The 16652-nt window shown below is 49.4% G+C and overlaps 4 protein-coding genes across 4 annotated transcripts; all 4 read left to right on the top strand.

The window, feature by feature from the left end:
- Positions 1–828: 828 nt before the first annotated feature.
- PFICI_03108 (uncharacterized protein) lies at positions 829–2292 on the top strand (the record flags this gene model as incomplete). The annotated part of the gene is made up of 1 exon (XM_007831689.1): positions 829–2292. The coding sequence occupies one exon, from the start codon at positions 829–831 to the stop codon at positions 2290–2292; it is 1464 nt and encodes a 487-aa protein (XP_007829880.1).
- A 1567-nt stretch (positions 2293–3859) lies between these two features.
- On the top strand, positions 3860–4685 carry PFICI_03107 (uncharacterized protein; the record flags this gene model as incomplete). Its single annotated transcript, XM_007831688.1, has 2 exons — positions 3860–4181; positions 4285–4685. 2 exons carry the CDS (start codon positions 3860–3862, stop codon positions 4683–4685), a joined length of 723 nt encoding a protein of 240 aa, XP_007829879.1.
- A 1015-nt stretch (positions 4686–5700) lies between these two features.
- PFICI_03106 (uncharacterized protein) lies at positions 5701–7375 on the top strand (the record flags this gene model as incomplete). Its single annotated transcript, XM_007831687.1, has 5 exons — positions 5701–5871; positions 5930–6213; positions 6287–6485; positions 6592–6986; positions 7198–7375. The coding sequence occupies 5 exons, from the start codon at positions 5701–5703 to the stop codon at positions 7373–7375; spliced, it is 1227 nt and encodes a 408-aa protein (XP_007829878.1).
- Positions 7376–13205: 5830 nt separating this feature from the next.
- PFICI_03105 (uncharacterized protein) lies at positions 13206–16271 on the top strand (the record flags this gene model as incomplete). The annotated part of the gene is made up of 1 exon (XM_007831686.1): positions 13206–16271. One exon carries the CDS (start codon positions 13206–13208, stop codon positions 16269–16271), a length of 3066 nt encoding a protein of 1021 aa, XP_007829877.1.
- Positions 16272–16652: the final 381 nt, after the last annotated feature.

Here is a 16652-nt window from a genome sequence, read left to right as displayed (position 1 = left end):
CAGTTCTAGTGTGAGCCTGGACAGCCTGCCACCACTCAGCCCCACATGCAAGCCAGGGAAGCGAACTTGAAGCCCCGCTCTGTTTTATAGTCACGTGATTGACGCGCTAGTACTAAAGCACGCGACAGGCACTAGGCACCTGAGGCAATCAAGGTGGCTGGGGCCCGGCCAACCTTCAAGGCCTTTGCAAACCATCGTCAATCACACACACTCGCCATCTTCAACGCATCACCACAACACTCGTCCCCATCCTACCTTGCTGTTCATGACCTGTACTAAACCAGCACTCGCACCCTCGATCATCTATTGACCGACTCCTACTCAGCGCGTGTGTCGCGGGTGAGCAAACACTCAAGACACCCTCGCTGAAAGGATTGGGATCTTGGGCAAGGAGCCTTCACAGGCTACCGGTCGCGAGCCTAGGTCGTGTTAAGTCATTGAACCAAGGTCATCTATCTCCATCAGTTTCGACGGTACTCCTTCATTCGGTCTTACCTAGCTGCTTGTTGCCATCAAAAGACTGACTAGCACTCGCACCCTCGATCATCTATTGACCACCTCCTACTCAGTGTGCGTTTCGCAAGCTGAAAGGATTGGGATCTTGGGCAAGGAGCCTTCACAGGCTACCGGTAGCGAGCCTAGGTCGTGTCTTGTTGTTAGGCTTCCAGCAAGGTGACCGAGAGAAGGAGTCACCTTGGAACGCCGATTGACTGCTGACCGATCAAGTGATAGCCATGATAGTGAGCACGATTATCTGTACTCAACGGTAAGCATCTTCGTCGCTCCCTCTTGATCACCGCTCCATCTAGGTCCATGAGTGAATCAACTATGCAACCCGCCAAAGACGACGCGGGCAGTGCGGATCCAGATGCTACACGAAACAAGCCTTTTCGCAAAGAGGCTGCCAATGTCATCGTTGCATTTGAGGCGCATGCCGGTGGAGGAAACAGCGATGAAGGCAACGAGACCGACAGAGAGAAAATGCGCATGTCCTTCAAGACGTGTTACGACCCACCTGTTGTGACATTCAGGTTCAATGTAACCGTCTTTGGCCATGGCTCTGGCAAGAAGAAACAGAAAACGACTCTGTATTTCGAAGTGCCCCGACATCACATCTATTCGCTTGAACAGACCCATCATGTCGACATGACTACGGTTCCAGAAATGGACCAAGATATCATTCCCAAGCTTCTGGGCGGCATCACACGCGTGCGGTTCCAACTCAATCACCCTGGCAACCTCATTCAACCTATCGAAGATCTCTCTCTAAAGCCAGCTTCCCAACGCACACTCCAAACAATGACCTTGTTGGCGACAGTCCTCGAATTTGTCGTTTTCATGCCACACACAACATTGTCGAAAGAACAATTTCAATACCTCGAGCAAGCCATCACATCACCAATCTCTTTCGATGATCAACAGCAGCAGGAAAAGGAGCAGGAATGGTGGCTACGGGCTTTATATGGTGGGGCTGGCGGCAAGGTGTTGAATGCCTGCACTGCGACTGTTGATTCCCAGGCCATCCAACGCAAGGATACCAGCACAGCGTCTGAATCGGGTGACTCGACTGTTGCAGCAGCCACTCCGCCAGCATATAAGAGATCAGATAAGCCTGTCGAAGGTCTTCCTGCACCTTCAAAAACCAACGACTGGATCACCGAGTCCGATGCAAGCGACCTGGTAGTCACGGCTAGTCCACCTCCCTACCAGGCATCCGAGGGCAAGGCTAGCACAGCAGCCGACTCACCGAGAAAGAGATTACGTGACAGTGCAAAGCTCGACGCCAAGTCTTCCCGACGGCGCTTGGATGGTCAAAGATTGTCGACGGCCGATGCTGAAGCATACAGCGAGCGCTTGGCCGGCGACCTGCGTGTTGAAAAGAATGAAGAAGTTAATCTCAATATGTCATATCCTGTGGCCATGTTTCTATCCAAATTCAACGAGGTACTCAGAAGAACTCAAGACTTGGAAGATGAAAACAGCGCCCTCAAAGATGAGCTATGTGCAATGCGGAAAACCCAGGACCAAATCAGTGCCGAGCTCAAGGAAATGAAAGCTCGAAATCAGTCACAAGTAGAGAGGATTCAAGGCTTGGAGAATAAAAACGTAGACCTGGAAACTCAAGTTGCTGGCTTGGAGCAATGTCACGACGCCATCGAAGAACGTCAACTCGAACTCGAGGAACGGCAGGGGAAAGCCGAGGACAAGTGTGACAACATCGAGATGGAGATTATCGATCAGGTACACACTGCCTTGAGGAATAGACTCATAGATGCGTTGGAGACAATGTGAACAAAAATTGCAACGAAATAATTCACCACCATGATGTCCTAGCCCAGTGCTTAGCTCGTGTACAATTACGCTCTCGAAACGATACCTGTGAACCAGCGTCTTTGGCCAGTCGTTGAGTGTATCAGTCAGCATTGCAGAATGTTGCTCAATGAGACCTCAAAACCAAGAATAGCAATCAGACTTGATATCTATGGTTGTGCTGATTGGCTTCAGATGGCTCTGTGAAGCTACATAACGTCGTGTAATACACGTACAATGCATGCCACTTGTCCATGGCCTGACAGCCCCCAATAGTTACGCATGGACTAAGTCCAGCATTTGTATGCTTTGCATATAACATCGAATCTATGTGATACCTATTTAGTAGCTGCCAGAAAATATACGCTGTTCATTGGCGTTATGATCACCACACTGCAGCAGCTGAAAAGTGTCTGCAACACGAACAATTGATGCCGCCTCTGCTCCAAAAGTCAGGTGCAGTGTCAAGATTCACTAGTATTTCACTTCACTTTTTTACCAATGATGACGAAGATTTGTAAGCATGTATTGGCATCACATGCTTGAGAAATGACGCCTTATTCGAGAGTTCAATCTGGTTACACTTGAGGGATCGTGGTTGAGGCTCTCTGGGTGATTGTCAAATAGGGCCGATAGTGTTTCATTTTCTACTGCAAGGCGTATATAATTCGACAGACCGTCCAAACCCCTTGAGTGGTTCTTCGATCAGATGATCCGAAAGATCTGATGAGAGCAGTATTCTTCATGTGGCCGAGAAGAAGAATTGAGATGAGGCAACGTATATATACTGAGAATATGGATCTACCTCGGAGCCATCCGCAGTTCACTGGGAACCATAACAGCGTAGAAAGGCGGAGCAATCCAAGATAAAAGGATGAAAGGAAGGAGAGAAAAAGAAAGGGAAAAAGAAAAACCACGGCGGGTTCTCTTGAAACTGGCTCATCAAACCAAGGCCATGCCCCCGATTTCAACCCTCGCCACATCGGACTTTGTCTTTCTGCACGTCAAAAGTGGATTTGGTCTTTTTCTGCCTAAAGTCTCTGAACCTTATTCGTCTAATTTTATTGTCATGTCATAAAGATAGGATTTCATGATCGCCGCTCACCAGGCCATATCAGATCATCAAAAGCGTGCGACAATGGCAAGAGGCTCATACTCTGCCACTAGATTTCGGCGCAGTATAAGCACTACCTCACAGCTTAGCGCATCCTTCATTTATCAGATCATATACTCTGTACTGAATGCCAGGGCTATGGTGACATCTTCTCAGCCTCTATTCAATTTGGTATCAGTATGCTGTGCTTACGCCACACAACGTTTGGCTGCTGATCCAACGTTCATACAGGCTGTAGTTTTTGCATGAGAAATAAATCATGTTGTATTGACGCGATGCCAAGATATACCAAGCCCCCGCCTGACAATTGCCATTGCTAGCTACTGAACAGATATAAGACTCGTCTCTGTTGACAATAACATTGTGACTATCAAAGCTTTGAGCCATTTACTATCTTTTCAAATATAACTGGTCACCCTAGCCTAGCCAGAAACCATGGCACTTCGTACATTGATATGGACAGCACTGCTCGCGACTTTGGGGCTTTGCTGGGATCCCACAACTCGCCAATGTAAGCAGGACATCTGCTTGACTTCGTTCATCTGGTGCGACCCGGACAGTCCAGCCGGGGATTGTGCATACCCATTGGGTACATATACTCGTACACCCACTCCTCAAACCCCCGGATCCGCCGTCCTGCTCGAAGAGAACAACTTCAATATCTCCTGGAAGGCATTTCATGATGGACCGGTCCGAATTCAATGGCACATGGAAAATGTCAATGCAGATGAGACATCTGCCGCCACGTGGGAAGTCAGTAAGTGGCCCCTTGGGCCCCTCTCGAGTGTCCTTGTTTCCTTCTTCTTCTTTTGGAGGAGCACATGTATCGCGACAACAATGATTCTGATATATCGTCTTAGATGTGACGGATAGTAGCTACTTTATCTTTCGTCCGGGCGAGGTCCTCCGCTCATTCCCGACTACTCTAGCGCCCAACATGACGGCAGCCGAGGCGCGCGATCATGCGAGCCAGGGCCAGGGCAATGTCCTCGTGATCGATCAGCCCCGAGTCGCGACGGGTTCCAACAATGATACCCAAAGCGATACATCGAGCCCGTTCACGGTGCAACCGGCGTTCCTCTACCAGTACTTTGTCACCCAGAAATGGATAGGACAGGAGGAGTTCAACCAGTTATGGAGTCGCGGGGTGGGTATCGGTGTTGGTGTCGGTGTACCGCTGTTGCTGATCTTCTCGGTCACCGTCACATTCTTTCTTACTAGGAGATATGTTGAGAGGCAGGTTCATTCGTTCAAGGCATGACAATATGTATCATTTTAGGCCGGGTGAACGTTCTGAGAATGAATTGGTGCCATGAACACATTGCAGGTAAGAGTTTGGTTAGGGGCTTGCGGTGAAAAAGGAAGTAGAAGATCAGAGGCCGTGCCAATTGGATCTCAATACTTTTGCATGATTGAAGATTGCAGTAAGTGCATTTCGAGATATCCAAAAGCCATGACTCTCACCCAGTGGTATTAGCCAACAATCGTTTTCCCAAAGTTTGATGAACACAGGTGAACTGTCAGGTTTCCGGGTTGTCTATTTACTCTGGACGCCGAATTGCGGAGTCTTGCAACAGAAATTAATGATTCTCGTGTCAGTGATACGAAAAACAGCAGGACATTTCATCAAAACCGTTGTCGATTTAGATCCTTTGTTGGCCGACTCGAAAATCTGGTATCCTTGGGCCAATATCTGTATTCCATTCACGTTACACAGCCCGACAATTCGGATCCGAAGCTATAGCAAACACGTGGTCCAATATTCCAAGGGCGCCCAATCCCGATCTCTCCGCAGCGTCACACTGCGTCAGCATGCAAGGAAAAAAACGCGGTCACATCGCGCCCCCATGCTAAAGAGTCAGCCCGTCATCTCAGGCCTCGGAATATCTCAACCAGGTTACTTGGCTAGACAGCGAGCGAGCCACCAATCATATGCTAGCATGAGCTCTGAGATGATAGGTCGATAGGATGCCCTTCTTGATATGCCGAAGGTCGACGAGAATGGTGTTTGCGCTCGAGTCGGCCGTCCCTCGGCCACTGCCATACCTGTTTGAATCAATGCCCCACACCCGTCATCGACGCATGAGGAAACCTTTCCGAACACAGCTCAATAGTCTGATATGCTGGATTATCTTGGGACGCGGGCGACATTCGATGACCCCGCATGCATGAGTTCTTAAATGATATGATTCCCTCAATAGAGCGTTCCTCAGTCTGGATAAGAAGGAGTCATTTGCCATCACTTGTCGCGAAAGCCGTATTCAGTAATAACAAAGATGCCGCCCACAAAGGATATATTGTCTTTGCTCGACTCTGTTGCAAACGTTAGGAATGCCTATGAGAATGATGAAGCCGGTAGTCGAGACACCCTTGTTGAACTAACGCTGGCCCTTCTGGGAAAGCTCGAAATCCCCAGTGAATTCCTACAGAGGACATTCTGGGCCGAGGTAGGGCAATCCATCAAGTCTCGCTGAAGTCGAGACGGCGCTCTAACAGGGAGAACAGCCATGCAAATCAGGAATCATTCGACTTTGCGTCGAGACCAAGATCTTTCAATACCTTAGGGATGCACCGCAAGGCCTCACGACTGCAGAGTTGGCTGAGAAGACTGGTCGATCATGGGACTTGAGTTTACTTCAAAGGTATCTTAGTCATATATCTGCCATGCACGTCCTCACTCTATCGCAAGGGAAGTGGCAGAGTACGCCCTTGAGCAATGGCCTTGCAGAGCAGAACTACCAGAGTAGTATTGAGTTCTGTTATGATAGTGGCATGCCGTCGTTTTTCAAGTGAGTTTTCCGACATGAAGACCTGAACCAGTCACATTCGGACTCGTGTAGCTGACTGACGCGACGGTACCAGATTCCCAGAGTGGACCAAAAGCACAGGATATCAGGGTCCCAAAACCGACACTGACGGGCCTTTTCAATACGCCTGGGACTCGAAAATACCCTTCTTCCCGTGGCTTCAAGAACATCCACCAAATCTGGCAAATTTTGCTCAGTTCATGTCGGCCTATCGCGCAGGCAAACCAAGCTGGTTCGATTCCGGCTTTTACCCAGTAAGCAAGTCTCTATACCTACCTATCTATAGTGTGATTATGGAAGGCTCCTTGATACTTGCTACCCATGATAACCAAGAAATTATCAATTGACCTGAGTATCAAGGTGACTGAGCGCATCATTGAAGGATTTGATGCAGACTATAGCGACGTTCTTTTATGCGACGTTGGTGGCGGCCGCGGGCACGACATGATAGAATTCACCGGGCGGTACCCATCTCTCCCTGGCAAGATTATCCTCCAGGACCAAGAGGCGGTTCTCGCCAGCATCGAAGTAGCAGAACCCCCCTTTGAGGTGCAGGTCCACGACTTCTTCACCCCACAGCCACTCCGCGCTCGTGCCTACTCGCTGCACTCGATACTGCACGACTGGGGCGATGATGATGGCGTCCGGATCCTCGAGAATCTGCGTCCCGCCCTGCGCCCGGGATATTCGCGGGTCCTGCTGTTCGAGATTGTGGTTGCCGATGACCGCCCCAGTTTCGCCTCGACCACCATGGAGTAAGTGACTTCTTGTATTGATTTTCTCCGTTTTCATGATCTCTTACGAACAAATGCTTCCTTGTCCCTCTACTTTTTTTTTTTTTTTTTTTTTTTTGGAAGAAGGGGGGCTGCTGTGCTATACCAATCTCTGGTGCAAATTCTCCGCAGAACTCCTTGTCACTCGTATATAGATTCAAAAAAAAGAGACTGCTAACACATGTTCTTAAAGTATGCAGATGCTGGCACATACCAACGGTGGTGAGCGGACTGAAAAGGACTGGCGAAGACTGATTGACCGAGCCGGTTTCCGTGTCGTTGATATCTATACATATCCCGGCGTCGCGGAAAGTGTCATCGAATTGGATATTGATGCGCGTGAGCCGCCACTGGTACAGGACAAAAGATAATTACAGGGTAGGATGCTTGCGCGACAGAGCTGGTTTTGCCCGGACCAAGGTTCCATGCTCGATTAACGCAGTTTCCCGGCCTTGTACTGTTCTCCCGTTGTGTTGAGTGGCATTTCGGTAGTGAAAATCCACGCTTGAAACCTTCCAGGTTGGGAGGTCGAGTAGTTTTGTTCTCGAATGTAGATGGCGCTTTATGTCCTGGCCTTCACCACAATCTATTCGTACATCTTGGCCATAACGATCCACCATGGTAGATAAGTGTATTAGGTAGTTTGCAATATTATTTCTCATCGCCGCGTTTTACTCTCTCGAAGCAGCATGAAAATCTAGAGACTTATTATTCCAAGGGTAATTTCTCTCTTCCATCGACAACATACCTCATATTCGATTGTATTTATGGTTACATGGGAATAGTGAAGTCTGGTGACCAGTGGCGGCCGTGGGATCAGAAGCGTCGTAGACTAACAACTATGGAAAGCAGAAGCTCACATCAAACAAGGCATGTACGTCCACATGGTTCAATATTCATGGTGGAAGGAGCGCTTTGGATTGATTCCATTGACGCATCTCAGAACCAGCCAGGAACTATTCACTTCCCACCTCAAAAGGAACAACAACAACAAACAACAACAACAAAACTACACTTCTTTTTAGTCTTATGCCACGAGGCCAGACGCCTTGAACCAGATAATTGCGGTATCATTACAACACTATCGATACTCGACTCCGTTTCGGTGTCCCGCCATTACAGAACATCTATTGCATGATCGCCATTCTTCTCGACATTCTCTTCGCTTTTCAGTATTGCAAAAATCCGGCGCACCCTCTCGCTTCTGAAACAGGTCTACTTCCTTGCCAAAAATGACACGAAACCCATGTCGGGAATGCAGGAAACGAACCATAAAGAGAACGAAAAGGAGGCAGAAGCGAATCAGAAAGAGAAATAAAAGGAGGCAAAAGAGTAAAAAGAGCCATGAGGGCGATAAATTGCCAGCCCATTCCCCCTGGGCCGACTTATGTGCCGAACTAAGAATCAAGATCTACGATGCAGCGTTCCCTCGCACTACCCTTCAACTCTGGCTATTTCGAGAATCAGTGGCTAGCGCAGACCAATTCAATGGTTGGGGGCCACATGAATATGAGCTGAATGTTTCGTAAGTTCATTTTCCACTCCTGTTTTGACCTAGTTCTCTACATGGAGGCCATTGGCTTTTTTCCGCCTCTTCGGCCGCGAAGCCAAGAGTTGTGGTTATATAGGCCTTTCAGCATGATATGAGTGACTAATGTCGCATGTTGCAGGTTTCGCCCAGTAACCTCTCTACCAAGAATCGCTCTTGTCTCTCGAGATGCATATTATTATGCACGAACACAATATAAGCGGATAGAGTTGCCTTGCGAGGACCGTCACGGGCCATGGCGTGAAAACAGGTATACATGGTTCAACCCAAATACAGATCGCATCGGATTCGTCTTGAGCTACGAAGATGTGGAATTGGACTATTTTCGTACCCATCATCGAGATCTGAATGTTTGGAAACCTGAAACATTTATCTGTCGTTGGGGCTGTCATCGCTGGAAGTTCCCGGTAGACTCCTGCTACCATTTGAAACTTCTCGCCCAACTATTGGATCCGCTTACGAGAGAGGCGAAAGAAATTGTGATTCACGAGTCTTACATTGAGGAAACCCTTCATTTCTTGATTTTTTTTGCAGACCCGCAACTTTTCCCAAAGCTCACAACAGTCTTCGTCGTCGTGGGGGAAACCAGAATCCGTACATCAGCAACCAGGAGATATGGCCCATGGTCTATGCAATCCACAGCAAGAACCGAGTATGATCAGTACTTCAGAAGTGCTCAATTTCAAGAAGAAGATATAAAAGGCCAGTGTGTGTTCTACGATCCGTTCGACAGCTACCAATGCCGATTGGCGAGATCCACAGTCGAGAGTGCTATCCCAAGGTTCATGTCCACCTTGGGGATTGAAGCGGACGTGTCCGAATGGGACCAGTTTGTTAAAAGCTGTAAGTAAGCCCGGTTCGTCTTGGCTTGACTGCGTTGTTTTTTGACGAAGGATATGGAGTGCACCATCTCGGCTTCATATAACCCTCTCCTCTTCGTCTTTTTTTTTTAAAAAAAAAAAAACAGACGACTGACAAATTGTCCTTGTAGTAAAGGATTACGAACCCGGCTCGCGGACGAATAATCTCAATCACGAGTTCCGTGAGAGGCATCGTGAAGTTTCCGGCGTCCTGAATGGGACAGAACTGATCAGGCACTTCGAACAGCGATGGGCGGAAGCCAGGGTGTTCATGGATGAAACATATCAGATAGAGGATGAGGGCAGCTACAAATTATACGAAAACCTCGCCCAATATTTTGGCACCGACTGGCCCCACCTGCCACAGAGGCTGCTACTGACGTGTGCACAGCGCTTCAGTCAATATTCAGACAAGAAACGACAAGTGATGGAAAAACACTGGAGAAGCCTTCCCGAAATCAGACCACTCGTTCACTTGGTGCCTCGAGCAAATTGGAATAATTCAACAGTATCAAACAATATAGAGAGATAGCGACGGTCGTGGAGATCACAGCGATTGGACTTTGCTGCCGTTATGGCCAGGAATATATTAATGCGTAATCATTAGAATAAAACAGTGCTTTGCTCATGGGTTCGTATCTCTGAGAGTTAAAATATTTGACGTCTTCATTATCCGAACGCCATAAGAGTAAGCCACCGACTGAGATAATCTAGTGTTGTACAGAAGACTGACGAGTCATGAAGCAGCATGTGGTAGTCGTCAGTTTACTGTGTATCTTTCTTTGACCTTGTGGTCGGCCCTCATCCACCACAATACAGGCACCACGTCGCTGGGACCACACAAGCTCGGGCCCCCGGGACGGAGAAGGGGGAGAGGGTGTTGTGGTTGGACAGGCGGTAGTCGGCACACAAGGCAAGTGGAGAAGTTAATCTCTCGGGGCACTTTAATATGCAGCCCGCTCTCAAGGGGTGCCGAGGAGCGTCAACAGCGAGTGACGACATTGCTGGGTCAGGACAGGGCTGGGCTAAAAAGAGCCTTGGGCATTTGCGAAGAAAGGGTAGAGACTCCAGAGACCAGGCGGCAGACAAAGAAGCTAGTTTGAACAGGTATAGGCTGTACGTACGAGTGCATGGTGGTAAATAGGCGGACAGTAGAAGAAGCCTGTACCTGGGAAACGGGCTTTTTCTTTTTTATTCCTCCTTGCCGTCGTCTTCGATTCTGGGGATCAGAGCCACTCACTGGACTTTTTGAGGTGGCCTAGAACTGAGGCCCTGACACCCTGCCAATCGATCGTGGCCTCGAACGCTTACGAAGCAAGCCTCGTGGGCAGTGGCCGCTCACAATTTTATACCATACATTGCGGATTCGCCTATAATATCAGCATGTATTGTGTGTGTATACACATAAAAGAGTAAGACGGGATGGAATCAATGTCTCTTCTTGCCGCTGTCTCTACGGCCGTCATCTGTTCTCTTTCCCGTCCTCCACCAATGTATATCTCCGACTGCTTGCCCTCTCTCCCTATTGACAATGTTATTCGGCAAGATTGGGCAGAGGCCAAAAGCCCGCAAGAGTTAAGTGTACGGGAAGACCGTCTTTTTTCCTTCCTCTCTTACAAGGCGTCAGTGCTCAGTGGCTTTGCACAAATCCATTATTAGAACAATGAAGCTGTAGGTCATACAAGGAACATAAGGAACACGAAGGTCGTGTGTGGTCTTTGCGAGATTCTCGTCAGTGTGCCTTTCTTTTGCGAGGCGCGCAAACGTCCGGGTCCAGGTAGGTAGGGGAGTTGAGGGGAACGTCCACGGGTGGCTTGGCATACCTACCTCACTGTAGCATAGCGCAAACACCGAGCACCAGGGGAGACCCCAGGGGAGGGATGCCTTTTCTTGCCGGGGGTGTTTCTGTTATTCCCGCGGGCAAGCTCCAGTGCTCATGTCACCTGAGAAGATGTCATGGTAAATTCTTTGGGTGGTATGGGTATCACAGTAAAATGGGGTGCATTGAACGGTCATCTCAATTGGCCTTGTCATCACATTTGGACGGGGTCGAGCTCAAGCCCATGCGCGGGACCTGCCAACCGCTCGGCGAGGTTTGATAGGTTGACATAATGCTACTCTACTACAACATATGACGAACAAATGCTACCATGGTCAGTGAGATATGTTTTGTCAAGTAGAGGGTATACTACAGACGAGATATTTTATTTCTATTAGTTGTGATTCGCAATGCATCAGGCCATTTGCTTTTGAGGAGGCTTGCATCTGCCATTTTTCTCTCCACAAAAGGTGGGGGGTCTCCAAAGATCTTTGTCCCGGTAACGAGACACTTCTCAGGCGCAGGGAGGGACGAAGAAGAAGGAAAAAAAAATTAAACAGTCCACAGAGAGAGAGGGTCGCAAAGAAGTGAAGCAAAAATAAAAAAAAGTCATGGCAGTGATAATAGTAAAAGGTACAGAGTACGTACGTAGTCTTAATTCTGATGCCCTTCCTGACTAGATATTGCCTGCTTGACTTGAGCCAGGGCCTCTCTCCTTTGTTGACTTTTCTACAACGTAGCTACATTATTAGAGACTGTAAACATTTATCCTATTTCTCTTTGTACATGTGCATTGTGTGTCTATCCATCGTGGTCGTATGCGCACGCGTTTGGGAAACTCCTTTTTCCCATATCCACTTTTCAAGAGGAAACTCAGGGAAGACACGAGTCAACGATAGCCGACCGAAATCATCTCCAGTTGTTTGTGCAGATCTTGCACTGAATCGGGAAAAAGTCTTCCCAATCTCCCTCCTGAAGGCTTGAGATTTTTTTCCCCTTCCTCTTGTTCTGCCTAGCTGCAGTCGGTCGCAAGCAAACAGACCCAGGCCCAAGGACGAATAGTATACACACCACTTCTTCTTCCCCGCCCGAGGATTTGTAAACTCCGAGCTCTAGCAAAACGTGACAGGCGGCGACTGTCACTTTCTCATGACACGCAGACACACCGCTTTCAGCATGAGTAACAAGAAATACAAATATTCATAGCAGACGAGAATAAGACTCAAGGCGACCGGGTGGACATTAAATCGAATCAAAACAAAAAGTAGAATAAAATGACGAGGGAGACATGGGTAAGCATTTGAAGATTATTAGTAAAAGTCGTTGTAGAACCTGGAAGCAATTCGTACCCAAAGAACAGACGAAATAATCATAATAATCATCCACTCTCGACCAGTCGGCAGTCAGCGGAAACTTTTTAGCTCCAGGGCGCCAAAGAAACAGCTGGGCTACGGTAGGTAGAAGGTAGCAGCAGCAGGGCCAAGAAGGTAATGTGCAAGGTCACCTGTAGCTCCCATGTCCAGTCGGCGCGGTCCATGCTCCAACCCGATTCAATCCTAGTCCAAAAAGAACCCACTGCAAAAGTCCAGTCACAGGTCCAAGTGCGGTGCTTTACCTACCCTGGAGCCCCAGCTACAATTAATCAAGTACTGGCTGGTGGAAGCCTCCAATTGGCCTACGTGCAACCAACCATACATCACCTAGAGGTGGTACCTTGCCAAAAGCTTGCCTAAAAAGCCCCAAAAATCAAAAGACACGACCTGAACTTGATAGTGCCGCGCCCGTTCGACAAACCCCCCCCAATTCCCACCAACAAACACACTACCTATTACCATTACCATCACCACCATCAACACCACCTGGTTTCGTTCCTTTCCCACTATCTCCCCCCTTCGAGGCGACACACAACCCAAATCAACACATGACGGCCGTTGTCTCCGCATCGCCCATCTCGCGACGGATTCCAGTCCAAGATGGCGACCCCCGTTGGAGAAGATAATTGGCTCGCGTACGTCGAGGAGGAAACCAAGCGCGCAACCAATCTCGAGGGCCGTGTCAAAGTCTACGAGCTCTTCCAGGAAGCCATCAGAGCCGAGCCCTGGAGTCTCAAGATATGGCTCGCCTACTGCGAGTACTACTGGTCACTATTCATCGACTGCCAGACCCGTGAGGCAGGATGGCCCGAGGAGGAACAGCAAATGGGCCGCGAGCTCTTCTCCTTCTCAAACGCCCTCAGCCTCTGGAGCGACGGCTACCAGGCTGTCAAGTATCGGATGAACGACAGTCACGAGTTCTGGAACCGATGGGCCTCGATTGAGATGGAACAGCTGGCTAGAACCCGGACTGCTAATGGTGTTAAGCGCATCTCCCACCTCTTTCGCGACCGCCTGTCGATCCCTCACGCCACCTGGGACAATACGTCGCAAATGTTCTCCAGCTTCCTCAGCGAGTACAACAACTCTGCATACGAGTCTGAAATGAAGGACATCACCGCCGTTGCCCAGCCGGCCAAAGAGGCATGGGCTGCGAGGGAGCGCAGAGAGCTCGAGCTAAACAGGCTGGCACGCTCCGGCGACGAGCAAGGCTACAAGGCTGCCATGAAAGAATACCTCGATTGGGAAACAATAGAGACAACCATTAAAAACCCTCCACCTCAGGACATGAACTTGTCCGTCCAGCTTGCCTTGGCGCTCTACGGCAGGGCCCTCACTGGTGTCTTCGCCTTCGATGACGATATCTGGCTCAACTTTCTCGTCTTACTATCCACATTACGGGACTCGGTCAATACGCCTCATAATCAGGATCATCCCCTACCCGACACTCTGGACATTTTGAGACGCGCCACCTCACACTGTCCCGGGTCTGGCTCACTCTGGTCTCGCTATATCTTGAGCGCCGAAGAGGTGGGTTGGGGATTCCATAACGTCGAATCCATCAAGCACGCTGCCACCTCGAACGCTGCTGCTCTCGACAAGAACGGCATGCCCGGAGTTATTGACATGTATGCTGCGTGGTGTGGCTACCTGAAGCGCAACGCTCTGGCTCCCCACGCCTCTGAAGACGCCGCCGACGTTGCGGAATTCGGATTGGTATCGGCAATAGAGGATGTAGGAATTTGGGGCAGGAGGCTGTACAAGGAGGAATACCAGGGCGATCCGAATTACCGACTCGAGCGCATCCTTATTCTGTTCCTTACTGAGAAGCGAGGAGACATTGAGGGTGCGCGCGCAAGATGGAAGACGATGGCTGACAAGCCGCTGCATGGCAACAGTTACGACTTTTGGCTCAACTACTACCTATGGGAGATGAGAATGTATGCCTCCCAACCTCGAATGCGAAGCCCGACGCCTGCAACACCCGCCAATGGCATCAAGCCCACCAACAGACCCAACATGGGCACCGAAGTCTTGCTTCGCGCCATGCAACAGAAGAATCTCGACTGGCCAGAACGCATCATGGAGGTTTGTCATCAGCATTGTAATGACTATGAGCAGTCCCAAACACTCCGCCGCGCCTTGGATATGATCCACAGAACTCGCCGGCGGGTGGAGCGGCGCCGTGAACAGGAGCGAGCAGCAGCCGAGTCAGCTTATGCGGCACAAGCACAAGCCATTCAGTTAGCGACTCCAGGCGACGAAGACGGACCGAGCTCCAAAAGAAAACGTGACGCGTCAGTTGAGGCCTCGACAAACAAGCGCTCGAAGACTGAAGAAGCAACTGCTGACGAGCAGAGCTTAAAGCGAGACAGGGAAAACACCTCGGTTATGGTCCGGAATCTACCCATCGATGTGACCATAACCGCGATTCGCAAGTACTTCAAGGAGTATGGCAGCGTTGTCAATGTGATGACCAAGAAGGGAGTCGATAGCGCAGCTGCTCTAGTCGAGTTTGAATCGACCGACGACATGCGATCCGCTCTACTCCGCGACAAGAAATACTTTGGCAGCAACCAGATTTCCGTGACGCCAGGCACTGGGCTCACCATCTATGTGACAAATTATCCTCCGACTGCAGACGAAGACTACATTCGTAACCTCTTCAAAGGCTGTGGTGAAGTTTTCAGCATTCGCTTCCCGTCTTTGAAATACAACACACACCGTCGCTTTTGCTACGTCTCCTTTGAGGATGCTGAAGCAGCGGCCAAGGCCACAGCCCTTGATGGTAAAGTGCTGGATCGTCAGTACAAGCTCGTCTCGAAGTATTCAAATCCCGGTGGCAAGAAGAAGCGTGAGGGTGCGGTAGCAGAAGGCAGGGAACTCCGAGTCAAGAATATTGCGCACAAGACGACAGAAGACGACTTGCGTGCCATGTTTGAGAAACATGGCGCGGTCAGCTCCGTCAAGATCATCAAGGACATCAAGGGGCAGAGCCGCGGAACGGCTTTCATTGTCATGGAGGCCAAGGAACAGGCCGAGAGCGCAGCAGCTGCCCTAAACAAAGCCCAATTGGCATCAAACATTATCGACGTGGAAATCAGCAAGGACACGAATTTTAAGCCTACTGCCTCGACCAAGGCCACTTCCCCAGACGGTGACGTGGAAATGACAAACGGGCCGACAAAGAGTGAGATTCAAGCACGATCCATGGCGATACTGGGGCTTCCTGACACAGTCAACGATGCTCGCGTACGGGCGCTTGTCGAAGAGCTCTGTGGAGGAATCGTCAAGATTGTGTTACGACCAGATCGCGGTGGTGCAATCGTGGAATTCAAGGATGCGTCAACTGTTGGCAAGGCTATGCTGGCTCTCAATGGGCATGAAATAGCTGCAAACCAGAAAATCCAGACTGGCACCATTGATGAGCTATTCAAGGAGGGCAAGGCACAAGTCAAGACATCCAACTTGATGCCGCAAGTAGCGATCAGACGTCCTGCTCCGGCTGCTGGCCAGAAGCCAAAGCCGCGTCCAGGATTTGTCGGAGCCCCGAACCCGAATACTTCCAGCACCAGCAAGCCGACTACAGACGCTTCAGACAAAAAAGCTACTCCAAGAACAAATGAGGACTTCAAGGCTCTTTTTCTTGGAAACAAGCAGTCATAGCCAGGTTTCCCGGCTTGGGGCAGAGTTGCCAATAAAATGCATTAATTGCAGTTGAGATCACCTTGATGAAAAGAGGGAGAAAAGAACAGGAGAACAGAAACAAGAAAAAAAGAACAGAAAAAAAAGAGAAAAAAAATTTATTACACTTCTTTGGGATTGCTCTCGTTTGGTCATTCACAAACGTGTCACCATGATGTGACGAGCACAGCCTCTGTTGTTACAGATCCAACGCCCACTTTACAACTGAGACCTGGAACGGGATTTCTACATGTTTATTATGGCTCGCTACTGGGAAGCCGGCCTCATGTAATTATGACGTTAATTATACCCTTGGCAGGTAAAGTGAGATGGAAAAAGGAGTGGACTGGCCCCATGGGCGGC

This window comes from Pestalotiopsis fici, assembly GCF_000516985.1.
Source record: "Pestalotiopsis fici W106-1 unplaced genomic scaffold PFICI_Scf_2, whole genome shotgun sequence".
In the NCBI taxonomy this organism is placed as follows: Eukaryota; Fungi; Ascomycota; class Sordariomycetes; order Amphisphaeriales; family Sporocadaceae; genus Pestalotiopsis; species Pestalotiopsis fici.
Note: the sequence above shows the minus strand (reverse complement) of the source record. Positions and strands in the feature narration are given on the sequence as shown.